The 15208-nt window shown below is 39.2% G+C and overlaps 1 protein-coding gene across 1 annotated transcript; it reads left to right on the forward strand.

Moving 5' to 3' along the window:
- The first annotated feature begins 584 nt into the window (after positions 1–584).
- On the forward strand, positions 585–14972 carry si:ch211-225h24.2 (testis development-related protein). Its single transcript, XM_034143318.1, has 4 exons — positions 585–1095; positions 7335–7391; positions 12684–12796; positions 13946–14972. Exons 1-4 carry the CDS (start codon positions 1009–1011, stop codon positions 14382–14384), a joined length of 696 nt encoding a protein of 231 aa, XP_033999209.1. The 5' UTR covers positions 585–1008; the 3' UTR covers positions 14385–14972.
- Positions 14973–15208: the final 236 nt, after the last annotated feature.

The following is a 15208-nucleotide window of genomic DNA, read 5'->3' on the forward strand; positions in this document are numbered from 1 at the left end:
AGAATGTGTGCCCATGTGTCTAGATATCCTAATAATAATTTCAGAACTCCTTGTGTAACATATCCCACTTTGATAATACTGAAAAACACTCATAGGAAAAACACAGCAGCAAGACAATTACATAATAAAATATATTTAGGAAAATATTTTTATAATTTGTATGACTTGGTATAATAGGATTTTACATTACATACCATGACATTTTTTTTAATGAATAACGATGTATTGTTGAAGATGAAGCTGCCTATACGAACATTAATTATACGATGACCAGCAGCAACATAACTGACTGGTTTATGAATTAATAAGCATAATTCAATAATATGGTACTTTCATTTTGGTTTTCAAGACTGTATAAGAAGTATTCACATTGTGTTGCTGCTATTTTACTGAAGTAAATAATCAGAGTACTTCTAGTTCTTTCACCTCTGCTTATGTCAGAGTATATCATTTGAACATAAAATAGACAATATACATATTTCAAAAGAAAATACTCAGGCAACAGCTTCCAAATATCCGTTTCCGTGTTTATTCCAGTCTGCACATATCAAAGATATGAAAAAGTGACAATATATTTGCATGATGCGTAGTTCAATGCTTGCATTGGCCGGAGATGAGACGTATGACCCCTTCCTCCTTCTTCTACCATGGCAACATCAAGGATCCGGAGCAGGGGGGACGACTGGGAGGAGCGAAGGTTTGAGGTCCAGGTGGTCGAGCCTGCGTAAAAACGCACCAAACACACTCCAAACGCTTGCGGAAAAGGCAGAAAAAAACTCGATCGTTGCAGTACCTGGCACTTGTATGAATTAATAAGCTTTTCGGAGAAAGCTGTCTGGATTTGTTTCTGGAGAAATAACCAAAAGAGCGGAACGTGCAACGGAGGTGCCTCGCTACGACCTCCACATTAAACGGACAAAACGAGACCAACTGTTCAAGTTGAACCTTAGAATTGGGGCCAAACAAGGCAACCGGCCAAGACGGTTTGTTTCAGCGACAAGTGGAGATATGTTTAAGAAAAGCAAGAGTAAAGTGCTGGTGGATTATGCGTCAGAGGAAGACGACATGTCCTGGCACCAGCATCACTCCTACAAGGTAATGACACGGATTGAGACAATGTATCTCTAACAATGACAACTATTTACTGTATGATAGTGTGTGTCTTTCCTCAAACAATAGTGTTAGAAAATGGCTAAATGATTAATTGGAGCTCGGCTAAAATGTATCAATCCACTTGTTCAGTTGTCTTCTAAATGTCAGGATATGAATATGAGGCTCGAGGGATTTAGTGAGTCAAAAAAACATTGTATGACAACAATATATTTCCCCAAATACAATTTTAAAACAGCTTAAATTATTTGTTAAGATGGATACTTTTACACAAATTATTTTAAAGTAAATTAATATTGAATCCATGAACTGTAGACATAACTTATTACCCATCTCAAAATGATTTAAACTACATTACCCAACTTTGAAGATGATACATTTCCTTAAAAGGTGAACAAATACATCTGATTCTGTTACTGAGATTGTGGAGCAGAGGGAAGAGGACAAGTGCTCAAACTTCTGTCATGCTAACTGAGGAGGAAGTGACAGAAAAGAGGTAGCTCAATGTCTCCCAGAGAGCCAATCCAATCCTAACATAGGATACATGAAGACTGCAAAACTGTAACAATATATAACAAATCAGTTTAAATAGAAAACATTCCACATTGTGCTTCTTTGAATATAGGATACATATCAACATGAATTACATATAACATTTTGATTGTCAGACAGGACTAATATGTAAAAATGAATATAAACACACATGCTCTTTTAATACAAATCCACATTAGTCAGTTGAGCAATGGTGTGTGAGGTCTAAGAGCCGCTGTATCAGCAGGCAGCTGGGATCTGTCAAGGTATTGGGGGGCATAGGGGAGAATCCATGATAACACACACACACACAAAGGCCAAAAGTCATAGCAGTCCCATCTCATTCTAAATAGTAAGCTGCATGTTTATTTGTTCAGCTTCTTGCTGTAAAATCCTATCTAATTTGTACTTTTTAACCTTTGGAACATATATTTGTTTTATAGTAGAATTTAAATGAGACAAGTATCAGATTTTGACTTGTAGTAAAGTCCTAAATGCTACTTAAAGGAGCCCTAACATTAGTTTGGTTGATATACAGTAAATTATCAAATGTCCGAGTAGACATAGCTTAAAACTCACAGACACATGATGTGCTATCATCATGCGTCTGTCATCTTTTTTCTTAGCTTAGCTTCTGTAAGTGTGATAAAAATGTATTCAAACTATTACACTGTGAATAAAGGTTTAATGGAGAGACTAAATAAAAGTATTCAGTTGCAGGCTTACTAACACGTCAATATTATGTGATATAGTGCTTGAATTGCTGAAGTAAAACCAAACATTGACGGATAAGATTATCATGAAAAAGGGGGAGCAACATCACATAGAAAAGAAAATACTTTTATAGTTTGGATCTTGTGATGAACCGTGTCAGATTTTACCCATGACCCGCATTTAAGCCACACAGCAATCCCTGGATGTATAAATGTGTCTTGGCAATTGGGAAGATGGACCAACACCACTTCCCAGCATTTTTTTATCTGTTGTGATAATGTCGAGATCTGTGACCCTTGGCTGGGTTTTATTAGACTTCTTTACTTCCACCCTGGGAACCAACGCTAGTGTCCCTTACCTTCACAGAGCTGCTCAGAGTTCAGTTTGTGTCTCTCTCTCAAGTCCTCACCAGATCTTAGGACGATGAGAGCTGGTCTGGGATCAGGGCAGCGACTTCTCCTCAGAATTCCTGGGAAAGTCATCAGGGAGGTCCTCTTGAGTCGTCATGGCGATAAAGTACATGGATGGGTCAGGGGTCGGGTCATAAAAAGTTGTAAACAAAGTGAAGAGGCAGATCGAGTCCAGCAATGATACAGGATGAACCAAAGAGTTATGAAAACAACTTCTGGACTTGCTGGCCTTTCCTTTCCCTTATTTACAATCCGATGGTCATCAAGAGAGGGTCAAAGATATTTGCGTCACGATCACTTTCATGAATGTTTTAGTTAAAAAAAAAAGTTATTTAAGATTCAATAAAGATAATCAGACTGTCAGACTGAGTTAAAAAAAATTGAAATTAACATTAAAGCTACAAAAAAGTGAAATTTAAAAGGAAAGGGGTTCAAAATATGCTTATGGTATAAATAACAATCTTGTTTAGTAACTTAAAACGTTTTTATTGACTATTCACGTTATATATCACACAATAAGGAAACACTCATTACAATTTCCGACAATGCAAGTTGACATAATCATATTGTTTGTTTGTCTGTTCAACAGTTCGTAACTTAAATACTTACAGTTTCGTGGAACACAAGGAAACCAGCAAAAAAGTTGAGAAAATGGAACAGATACAGATTCACAGATGCAAATAAAATGTATTTAACTTTCTCCACATTAATCCTGGTGGTACACACAGGGATAACACCACTTATCTGACTCTTGTACAAAGCTGTATTTTATTTCTTGATCAAAATGTTATGTTTGCTAATAATCATTAAAGGGGACCTATCATGCAAAATGCACTTTTGTACGTCTTTTATACATGAATATGTGTCCCCGGTGTTCCAGGGAACTCACCAAGTGTCAGAAAACACAACCCTCTCTATTTTCCTCCATACCCAAATCTCTAAAAAAGGGGCTGCAACGGATCTGATAAAAACTGATCCAGATTTGAACTCTGTCCTGACGTCAGGACAGTGGCGCTACGGCTATTGGGCCAACTCCACCAATCAGGAGGAGACAGCCACGGCCATTGCCGTTCGAAAGCGCTGGAGACGCTGTAGTACATATGCCAGGCCTGTAGATGGTGCTGTTCTCACAGAATCAGCCCTTGCAAAAACAGAGCTAACATTTTTCAAATTGAGCGAAATGAGGCATGGCTAAAATGCATGATCTGTTTGGTATTTTGAAAAAAAAAAAGTATAAATATGCCTTATATAGGTATGGTCCTACACTATATTATTCAAATATAGCATGATAGGTCCACTTTAAATGACACAGTAGGCCTCTTAGTTACATAGTGTTTGTTTTCTGTTATCTCCATTATGTTTTATGGCAGTGGATATTATTTTCCTATTGTGCCTGTCAAATTAGTTGAAACTATCAGCATCGCCCATACAGACAAACTGCAGACAGACAGAGACAGAGAAGTATAAAGGGATAATAATATAATAATAAAAGAGGCAGAGCATAAAGGGAGAAATTAATATCCACAGTGCTCCAGGGCGACTACAGACCAGGCCCTGTGCCGCAGCTTGCATTCACTCCACTGAGGTTCAACAGGCTGCTAGAGGCAGCTGTGAGCTTGCAGGAGGTGCGTGTGCCTGTTTGTCTTTGGCTTAAAGCGCTAACACACCTGAATACTTAAATAACATCACCCTAAACCACCACCGTCACAGCACTCTTTGTGAAGTGGGATCATGAGAGTACAGATCAGGCCTGAGCATTAACTTCAGAAGACCTCACATATAAATCATTAGTGGTGAGGAGAAGAAAGGTAAAGCCTCTGTGGATCAACTGTTGAAGGGGTTAGGGTTTCAATCAAATAAAATCAAACGCTGTGAGTTTTAACTGAGAAGTTAAACCAAATCCTCAGGATATAAATTAAAAGGGTTTGTCTGAAGCTTTCATAACTTTGAAGGAATCATTTGACGTTCAAAATATGATTATTCTTTGTAGAGAATTACGTTTATCATGAAGCCGTAGCAGCTTAGCGCACAGACTGAATACAGGGGGAAACAGCTAGCTCGCCTCTGTCAAAGGACTCGAGGAAGTCACTGTTTCTAATGTAAAACCACAAGCTGTGATTTTGACAATGATGAATAAGATATGGTGGGCTAACTAGTGAGATTTAGAGATGCTATAGGACAGTTGTCTTCTGACAGATGCATCATTCTAAACCATTATTATGAGCAGCTGAGTCGGGAACTTGCCTCCGACTTGAGATGCTGGCAATTTCTGACAGTAATGATATCTCATGCTCAATAAAATCCATCATTGACACTCATTGATTCTGCTGATTTAAAAGGAGCTATACACAGATGTGGGTATCTGGTCTTGTTTGTATCATAACACCAACCAAAAAGGCACATTTAGGTTATTCCTGTTTTAAAAGCTGGAATATCAGGAAGTTCTCCTGTGTCTTCCCACTTTGCTTGATTGTCGCATTCAAGCTGTTTACCCCATTTTCCAGTCTTTATGCTCAGCTAAGCTCAAATTGTCCTGGCTTTGTCGCCCTATTTTGACTGCACAGGTATGAGAGTGGTAGCAATATTCTTAACTAACTAACAAAAATACTTTAGGTAGATGTGGCCTAGTGTTTGTCAGACAAAAACATGTTGTGAGTGTCTGGGCTTGGACAGTGTGGTTTGTTATTGACTATTGTTGGGTTGCAATGCCTTTCAAAACCTCAGTTTATACTACTGTGTTAAAATTCACCGTGCGTCTGTATTGCCTAGTAATCTGGCATTTAAAAGACAACACTGGTGAAATGTACACACTTGTACACAGACCCAGTCTAAGAGGAAAAAAGAGGCAGACAGAGAACAACTGCCCCCCCCCCCCCCGCGAGGTGCCAGAGCAGAACTCTTGATTTCTGTTGGCAGGAGCGCCCCTCTCCCCCCCTGAGTCTCCCCCTTCTCTCACTCTTTCCTCTGTTCCAAGTTGTTAATGCTTTTACGCTCTGACAGTAGTCAGCAATCAGTATTGTGTCTTTGATCAGCTCAGGTGGCGGAGACCCAGTAGACTTTGCTCAGACATGTCCAACCAGCGTCTCTCCTCCTCTCTCTCATGGAGTTGTTAGATGTAAGAAGTTCTTATAGCTTTGATCATTTTACAGGAATTCTGGCTCCACTTCAGTAATCTCAGGCTCAGCTGTATGTCTGATGACTTCTTGCCGCCCCCTTATGATTTCATGTTTTTCGGAGCAAATCCAAGTCATGTTATATGTCTTACAGTAACAGGCAAAGCACGAGTCAATCACGCACTGTAAATATCAGTCAAAATGGATATAAAAGGTTACCAACAACATTATTGAATGTGCTTTATCATTTTTATGGAACACTCAAGTCACAGGCCATGTTCAGTGGTGTAATATATTGAAGTACATTTACTCAATTACTGTGCTTAAGTAAGATTGTGGGGTATTTTCATTCGATTATGCTACTTTATGCTTCTGCTCCACTGCATTTTAGAAGTAAACATTGTTCTTTTTACTTTACTACATTTATTTGAAAAAAAGTTACTTCACATATTCAGATTATAAGATAATACAACATATATATAAATGAATACATATGATGATACAATTATAGGTTAAGATATAGAGCAGCAGTATATCAAGTAATTAAAATTAGCTCCACCTTCACCAGCTGGGATGAACACATTAATGCATCCATAATCAAGTACATTAAATGATTCTGAAATAGGACATCATGCACAATAAGTACTTTTTCTTGAAAAATAGTTGTTTTACCATGTAGTATTTCTACTTTTACATAAGTAAAATATCTACTTCTTGCACCACTGGCAATGTCTTACCAAAACAAAGTTACAATATGCTTCACATAAAATAATAAACAAAGAAACTATCACACAAATATTATACAAAGGATATATGACAAACGGAATAAAAGCCCGGAGACTGGAGGCACAATGGAGCCCAAAATAGCTCTACTTATATACTCAAATAGTGTAATGTACTGTTGAGGCAATAGGTCATAACCTTATTTCTCTCTCTTTTGTTTAAATATGCGCTCTGAGTTCAGTAGCTTCCCCTCATTCTCCATCCATCCCTGCATTTTGCCCTCCAAACAGAGCGTGTTTACCTTACAGGTGTGTGTGTGTGTGTGGTGTGTGGGTGTGTGTGTGTGTGTGTGTGGTGTGGGTGTGGTGTGGTGGTGTGTGTGTGTGTGTGTGTGTGTGTGTGTGTGTGTGTGTGTGTGTGTGTGGTGTGTGTGTGTGTGTGTGTGTGTGTGTGTGTGTGTGTGTGTGGTGTGTGTGTGTGTGTGTGTGTGTGTGTAGTGTGTGTGTGTGTGTGTGTGTGTGATGTGTGTGTGTGTGTGTGTGTGTGTGTGTGTGTGTGTGTGTGTGTGTGTGGTGTGTGTGTGTGTGTGTGTGTGTGTGTGTGTGTGTGTGTGGTGTGTGTGTGTGTGTGTGTGTGTGTGTGTGTGTGTGTGTGTGTGTGTGTGTGTGTGTGTGTGTGTGTGTGTTGGGGTGGCTATTTGTGTTAACCCACTGCTGCTGTGTGTGTGTCACAGGACAAAGACATAGAAGGAGAGGAAGAGGAGGAGGAAGCGGTCACTGCAGTCTCCAAGGTAAACAACTCCCCAGCTATTTGGACATCACACACACACGCACTTTTGATTCCAAATTAAACTCACCAATATACACTTGCCCAACATGCTCTTCTCACACAATGCCTGAACAGGTACACACAATCACCATATTGCAATGTTGATATCACACTTATGATTGTGTAACCCTTAAATAATGTGTCTTGTGTAACCAGAATATCCATATCTTTGGATTTCTCAAAGCAGCTAATGCACAGGCAGTGTCTTATTGTCAGATAAGTGTTTCAGGGTAGAGCTAAGGTAAAGCAACAGGGTGCTGCTGTGTTTATCTGTAAACACGCCAGCCTTTAGTTGTCATCTGGTTTTATCTCTAACCTTATCCCTGGAAAGCGGTCTTGTTTATTGTTATGGCTATTGAATGTTTACTTGTACTGTTATCCTTAAACTGTGAAGTCAGGTCACTGTAGTTTTGACTATATATATATCTTATATTTGTAGTTTGACCATCATTTCTTTCAGGAATATTAACATTTTAATCACCTGGTGATGCAACCATATTGAAAAGAGAGTCAGACAGAGCAAGAGGCTCAAGCAGTCAGAAGATCATACAAGTTTTAAGCAAACCCTAAGGCAAGCAGAGGTTAGTCAAACATATAAGGAAGAAAAGAAAAGAAAGGCAAAAAGCAAACTTCCTAGTTTGATTTTGGATTAAGGAACTCTCTGTGATTGGGATTATCATGTGTATCCAAATAGAAACTACAGGGGCACCTGGAGAGTGCAGACCTGCGCCAAGGCCTTTTTTGTAAGTTAAATAATAAAAGGGAATTTTGAGATTCACTGAGCAATTGAGATCAGCTCCAAAAAACAATGAGTTCATCTTTGGCCCATTGTACATCCTTTCTCCAACTATCAGACGTGTTTCTTCTGTATTCCTGCTGACAAACACAAATATTCTTACAAAAATATTTATTTTAGCATGCTAATAAGTAAAACTTTTAGTAAAGTGTACCAAGATATAGTTGATTGGCGCTTATTTAATTTATATATATATATATATAATATATATATATTAAAGGTAGGGTAGGTAAGTTTGAGAAACCGGCTCGAGATCGCTAGAATTTGAAAATACACAACCGGAGAAAATCTGCCACTTCCTTACAGAGCCCCTCCTCCAACACACACGAACGCGCACAGGACCAATGAGGGCACGAGATAAGTTTGTGCACAGATGGAAGGCTGACAGGCAGGTAGAACATCCAGTTATTTTAGCCGGGCCGACTAAAATGATTGGTCGTGCTTTTTACAGTACTACAGCTTCCACAGATGACATTTTTTTATGGATTTTTTGTCAAAGCACTTAAGATATTCATTGCTATCGGGATGTTAAGAGCATTCCATGGAATATAACAAAAAGTGTATCTCGAGCCGGTTTCTCAAACTTACCTACCCTACCTTTAATGACACTTACACTTTTTAATAATTCAAAGCAATTTAAACTGGATAGTTTTAATTTTACATTTCTCTTAAACAACACATCCGAGTGAATGACCTCATGAGATTGGTTAGACAAATATATTCATAAATATTCCTCTATGTGCATATTTGTAATAAATTCAAAAGATGTACAGTTAAGTTGAATACATAATTTGGCTCCTAAAACTGTGTGTGTTTTTGTTTGTATTGTTTGATCTACAGATTGTTAAGCATACAACACACTGAAAGTCCCCTGGGGCAAATATGTGGTTTATAATATTGGGTTATATAAATAATATTGACTTGGCTAGAATTAACAGAGCTAAATATAATTCCTAGCAACCAAGTTACCCGTTGCTCGAGTCTTTACTACCTAAGGTATAAAATACGTTTTAAAGGTGCAACCTAACGGAGTTCACCAAAAATATGACACCATTTATTGTTAAAAGTGTAGGGAGGACTTCCTACACACAGTGATGGATTTACGGATAGGTGTTGCAACCCAATCCAGAATTGCTTAACCATCAAAAGCTGACTGATGATTGTTGGAAACTAAACACACCATTAATTGCTCTGTGTGTTTAATGAGATAAATCTTACATCTCATGATTTATAATGACGGAAAACAAGTCTTTACTCATATGGCCGTGTCTGAACTCTTCTGATCGTGTAAAGCTTTGGTGTAAACCTCAAACACTAACAATGTATTGTCTTCGAACTCTGGCTGCCCTCTCGCATGTATAGCTCCTGTAGGTGATTAAGTTCATATTTCACAACCTGTCCTGTTTGTGAGGACAGGGGTGGCTGGACTGGAGAAGGGAAGGAAACGCAGCATTCTTTCTAGGAGCTGGGCCTTTTGGACGGGAACAATCACCGTGGAAGAAAAACAAGTCTGAAAATAGCCTCAGACTGCTCCGACACCGTGAAAGTACAATTCTTTCACCATAGGCAGTTTTATGCTCATATTAGGACACAAAAAGCCGACTCATGAAAGTGGAGTTTACCTTTCACTGTTAAAGGCTGATTATGTTTTCATTGTCAATTCTTCAAGCGGTACTTGCAAAACATTCTTGATTTCTGCGATAAACATATATTTCTTAATTTTGTAAAGCCCTAAAGGACCCATTTAGGAACATATAGCCTATCTGGCACTTAACCCCCTGTGAAACCACAACCTGTCGTTTTAAGACTGGTTGGTTAGGCAGATTAAAGAAACAAGATAACACTTGTTTCTAGGTGAGGTGAGGTAGTTTAATTGGTTGACAGAATTTGTTACCCTTACTTAATCTAACTTTTAGCAAAATTGTAAATAAGTGTACCTATTTTCTCATCACATTTATCAACCTAAATATAAAACAAATGGCTGCTTCTATAACAGCTTCTCAAAAGGGAGAATTTGCTGGATGCTGGTCTGTGATCTAGGGTTACCGTGTAGACTAAAAGATTATTACATGTAAGAAAGACAAAAAGGCGGGTGGGCTAATATTCGTGTAAGTAAATTCACTCCTAAAAAAGCTTTAAATATGAGAAAAGATACACTTCAATATTTTACAATTTCATCCAAATTTCCGATCTTATTATTTGTATTTGTGTTTGTTTACTTGAATATACCCTAATCCACCTGCCTCCACATTTTTTTGTTTTACCTAAAATGGCCCTTATAAATTGGCAGACCAATATGGTAAAAAAGATATCAAGCAACAAGAGCGTCAGATGGATCAGAACCCATTAAAAGTACATGCTGCTTATACCTCAAGCGGAGGCATTTAAAGTGGACCTATCATGCTATATTTGAATAATATATTGTAGGGCCATACCTATATAAAACATGTCTGTGAAGTTTTTTTTTTCAAAATACCAAACAGATCATGCATTTTAGCCATGCCTCATTTCGCTCTATTTGCTCTTTTCCAGCCCTGTTTTTGCAAGGGCTGATTCTGTGAGAAGTCTTCTTCGCTGCTTTTGTGGCAGACTACAGCGCCACTTACAGGCCTGGCATATGTACTACAGCGTCTCCAGCGCTTTCGAGCGGCAATGGCCGTGGCCCAACCCCCCATTCCCCTGATAGGTGGAGCTCCCCGTTTCTGACGTCAGAACAATTTCAAATCTGGATCAGCTCCGTTGCAGCCCCGTTTTTAGAGATTTGGGTATGGAGGAAAAGACAGAGGGTTGTGTTTTCTGACACTTGGTGAGTTCCCTGACACACCGGGGACACATATTCATGTATAAAAGACGTACAAAAGTGCATTTTGCATGATAGGTCCCCTTTAAGTAATCTCAAAAAGGCCTGATTGTTGTCTCTAAAAAAAACTGTATTGTGTCTGAAAACCACAATTAGCAGTATTTCCAAATTCAAATGCCTCTTTAATCTCCGAGCTTCCATCTCTGGAGTATGAATGGAGGAATTTGGTCCAATGAGAGCTCTATTGTTCTGCCAGGAGTGGAGCTGTAGGTAAAGCTCCCCCACACAGCGAGCCTCAGTGAGCTGCTTGGTTTACCTGCTTTTTGGCCGGAGAGATTACTGGGCACTGAACTGCTTTGGATCTTAAGGCCCGGAGGTTAACACTGAAGAGAACGGTGAATAGGAAGGCCTGTGTCTGTGCACACATGCATATACACAACTGCAATTTAGAGACTGTTCATGCACAGACGCATCTACACACTGAAACACTCAATCTGTTTTGGCTTCTCTGGATTTTGTTACTGCAAAACTCGAAATACAGCAAATCTGATACAGTTTACACTTGACGGCACACAGGAAACAAGAAGCAGAGCGAGAAGAGAGACAGAAAGAGACCCCGGGTGTTGAAATATCTAAGCATATTTTTCTTGATAATTAACTCCTAGAAACTGCATTCTTGCCCTCTGGCATGTTCATGTTGAGGAGAGGTGAGATGAGGATTACATTTTCCGTTTATCAGCAACAGTGCCTGTCTCCTAATGAAATACCATGGTGTACAAAGTGCTTACAAATCCATCAAATGTCACCTAGCTTTGGATATGAAAAGAGAACTTGAGTGAGATCAGGAGTAACTTCAGGAGTGTGTGTTAGATGAAATGTAGAGCTTGGGAAGCATGTAGCAACTAACAGATTGTACGTGTTCCTGTTTGGTTTGAGAGATGACGGCTTTCATGTCCAGCTAGTTGTTTGCTTGTTGTAGTTGCTGTCACATCCTGTGTGTTAATAAGCTAATAATATAGAGACAATAGAAGCAATTGAGAGGTCCCAAGGTCAGGTGCTTCCATCAAATATTGTTCTGAGTTGTGAGAATGTTTTGACTATGGTAAAGCGAAGACACGGATAAGAGTAGGAGTAAATGTTATTGCCTTGACAGTTGACATTGGGAATTCTTCCCAAGCACAGAGAGAAACTGAGCCAAAAGCTTTTTCCATAATCGCTGAGGAGGGCGGTATCTGTGCTCGGTGGAAAGCAGCAAGGGCAGCAAGGAATTCTGATGTGACTGGGGAGACCGGGGGAGTTTCAGAGGGAATGGAGGGTCTCCCACTGGAATGTGCCGTTAGTTTCTGCCAAGTCAATGCCATTCAAGCTCCCTGTATTTATTAAGGTTTTTGTACAACAACAATAAGAAGGTTGCATGATGAAAGATGCGTGGATGATTTAGATTCGACAGAGAAAAACATGTATTAGCTCAGAGCCAATGAATTGCATTTGAAAATAACTCATAGTCATCAAACTGAAATTGACTTCAGCCTCTTTGGAAAGTAAATCACCCACAAACAGGGAGCAGAGATAACAAGTTAACATGCAACAGATGCGGGTAATCTTTTCAGCTCTGTAATTCAAAATCAAATGCTCTTTCGTCTGCCGGTTTCTGTCAGGAGGCCAAGGTGAAGAAGATCATGTCCAAGAAAGAGAGGAAGGAGAAGAAGATTTCCTCCAAAGACGACGAGCACTTCTTGTTGACAGGAGTTCAACTTGCCGACCGCAGAGGGTGAGTTTACACACACAATAACATGTCACCCCATGTGTCCACAGTGTATTGACATGTATTCATCACAAGGTAATGCATACATGTATGTAGTAATTGCATCAGTGTGTTGTGATATAGCAGCAACACCAACTAATAAAGAATACAACATTTACATTTCAACTATAAGGGGGAAATACAGTATGAATCAAACTAATCAACTCCAATCAACCCATTTGATACGGTTATATGTTTGAATGTGAGAAATAATTTTCTTCGCCAGCAGATATTAACTTTCAGACTACTTGAGGAAGTAGAACTACATGAAGAGGAAAACCTTAATTAACCAGCCGATGTGACAAACAACCGGGAATTCCTTTATAATGGCTCGCTGGGGAAAGTTCTATTCTCCAGTGTAACGATGTAGTACCCCACCCAGTTGGTCCTATTTATACTATAGATGTAAGCGGTCAAACAGAAGCCCTGAGATTCAAGTGAGAAAATTATCTGGAGATCAATATTTTAAGTCTTATCTAAAAAAAAAATTCTCCTGTGTTTTTTTTTGCCAGGATAACCTTTGAGGTTGCTTTGATATTATTTTACAAGTTGTAAATTATCTTAAAACACAAACCAAACATTTTATCCACATATTCTATAGTTATTCAGCATAAATACTTATTCATACCTGAAAAGTGGTGATATAAATAAAGATGCCTCTCTGCCAACTTCACTTTGAGGCTACTTCCACTGACCCCCGCAGGCATGACTAATCAATCACAAGCATCAAAAAGGATTAACAAGTAAATAAAGACTAATAACTCTGGCAGGTAGACATATACTTTTAAAAGTTTTAAACCCTGTTATCATTTTTTACAGGACCTAAACACTCTACCCTTACAGGAATCAAACATCGTTGTAACTATATTCCTTTGTATTGCCTATTCAATTTTTATAAATATATCAACACATTTTTTTTCCCTAAATGATCTTGACAAAAAAAAGTGAACTACTTATCCTCACATGTTTCACATTTTTCTCCCACCTGGTGTTGAGTCACAAAAAAAGGAGACAAAACCAGATTATTTTTGTTTCATATTTGCCTCCCAGGGCTTCGAATGTTGTGCAACATCCTCTTTCTAACGTTATGCTCCTATCTCTTTTGTTTTTCTTAAGGTCTCACAAGAAAAATAAGGATGATGAGAAGGAGAAGGAAAAGAAGGACAAGCCAGAGAAGGGCCACTGTTTCTGGGAGAGCGTTACCATGACAATGAGGCAGATCTCCCCAACAAAAAAACTGGAGAAGATGGAGGGTTGGGAGCCGCCTCAGCTGGAGAACTTAACTGAGACTGTGACCGATGACGTTCCAGAAGACAAGAACCAGGAAGAGGACTCTCCGGTGTCCTTCCCCGACTCTCTGGGCCTCCCGTTGGAGCTGGCCTCCTGGGCGGGCCGGGGCCTCGAGGAGGACTCCTCCCGCTATGCTAATCTGTCGGACTCCAAGGATTCAACAGCTGCCGTCAGGTGGACAGACCGCGCCAAAGTCAAGCTGGCCGGCATCAGCAGGATGAGCAGAGGGATTGTGTCAGAAAGTGCTTGGGAGGGGTTTAAATAGGAGCCACATTATATTTTATACCCCTCCCTTCTCATCATCAAACCTGAACCAAATTCTTGCTTGTCTCTGTAATCTAGTTCTGGACGAAACCGATGTCAACTGCTATTGAGATGTTGTTGTATAGCCATGAACACAACACATGAAGTTTGCTTATTTTTTAAGCTTTGACTTTCTTGAAGACAAAATAGGTCACTTTTTAATTACTGACATAAAATACAACAAATTAAAGCCTTAAACTACTGGACCATTTAACTGTGATATCCACTGGCCTTGCATTTACATATTTTATATCTCCAAAAATTGAGGAGAGTGATTTTTGTATGATTATTGTGGCTGACATAGGTAGAGAATTAATGAAGAATATGCTAACCTGCTACTGAAGACTTTTTCACTTCCTTTCTGTCTTTGCAGTTACAGCATCTTTGTGAACAATTTAAGTCTTGAGCCTAAATATAAATATAAATATGGGCTTAAAATCTGTGCAATCATAAAACAGTGTATAAAATACTTTGAATCTGGAATATTGGTGTGAATGTGTGTTTGAAAGTTTATTAAAGGTAGGGTAGGTAAGTTTGAGAAACCGGCTCGAGATCGCTAGAATTTGAAAATACACAACCGGAGAAAATCTGCCACTTCCTTACAGAGCCCCTCCTCCAACACACACGAACGCGCACGTGACCAATGAGGGCACGAGATACATTTGTGCACAGATGGAAGGCTGACAGGCAGGTAGGCCATCCAGTTATTTTAGCCGGGCCGGCTAAAATGATTGGTTGTGCTTTTTACAGGCTACTACGGCTTCCACAGATGACATTATTTTATGG

This window comes from Trematomus bernacchii, unplaced genomic scaffold, assembly GCF_902827165.1.
Source record: "Trematomus bernacchii unplaced genomic scaffold, fTreBer1.1, whole genome shotgun sequence".
NCBI classification, from domain to species: domain Eukaryota; kingdom Metazoa; phylum Chordata; class Actinopteri; order Perciformes; family Nototheniidae; genus Trematomus; species Trematomus bernacchii.

Bases quoted from the DNA above. Each gene is read 5' to 3' on its own strand.
- si:ch211-225h24.2 (XM_034143318.1), top strand. From the start codon at position 1,009: ATGTTTAAGAAAAGCAAGAGTAAAGTGCTGGTGGATTATGCGTCAGAG. The intron at 1,096-7,334 runs GTAATGACACGG...TGTGTGTCACAG, and splicing joins ACCAGCATCACTCCTACAAG to GACAAAGACATAGAAGGAGA. The intron at 12,797-13,945 runs GTGAGTTTACAC...GTTTTTCTTAAG, and splicing joins CAACTTGCCGACCGCAGAGG to GTCTCACAAGAAAAATAAGG.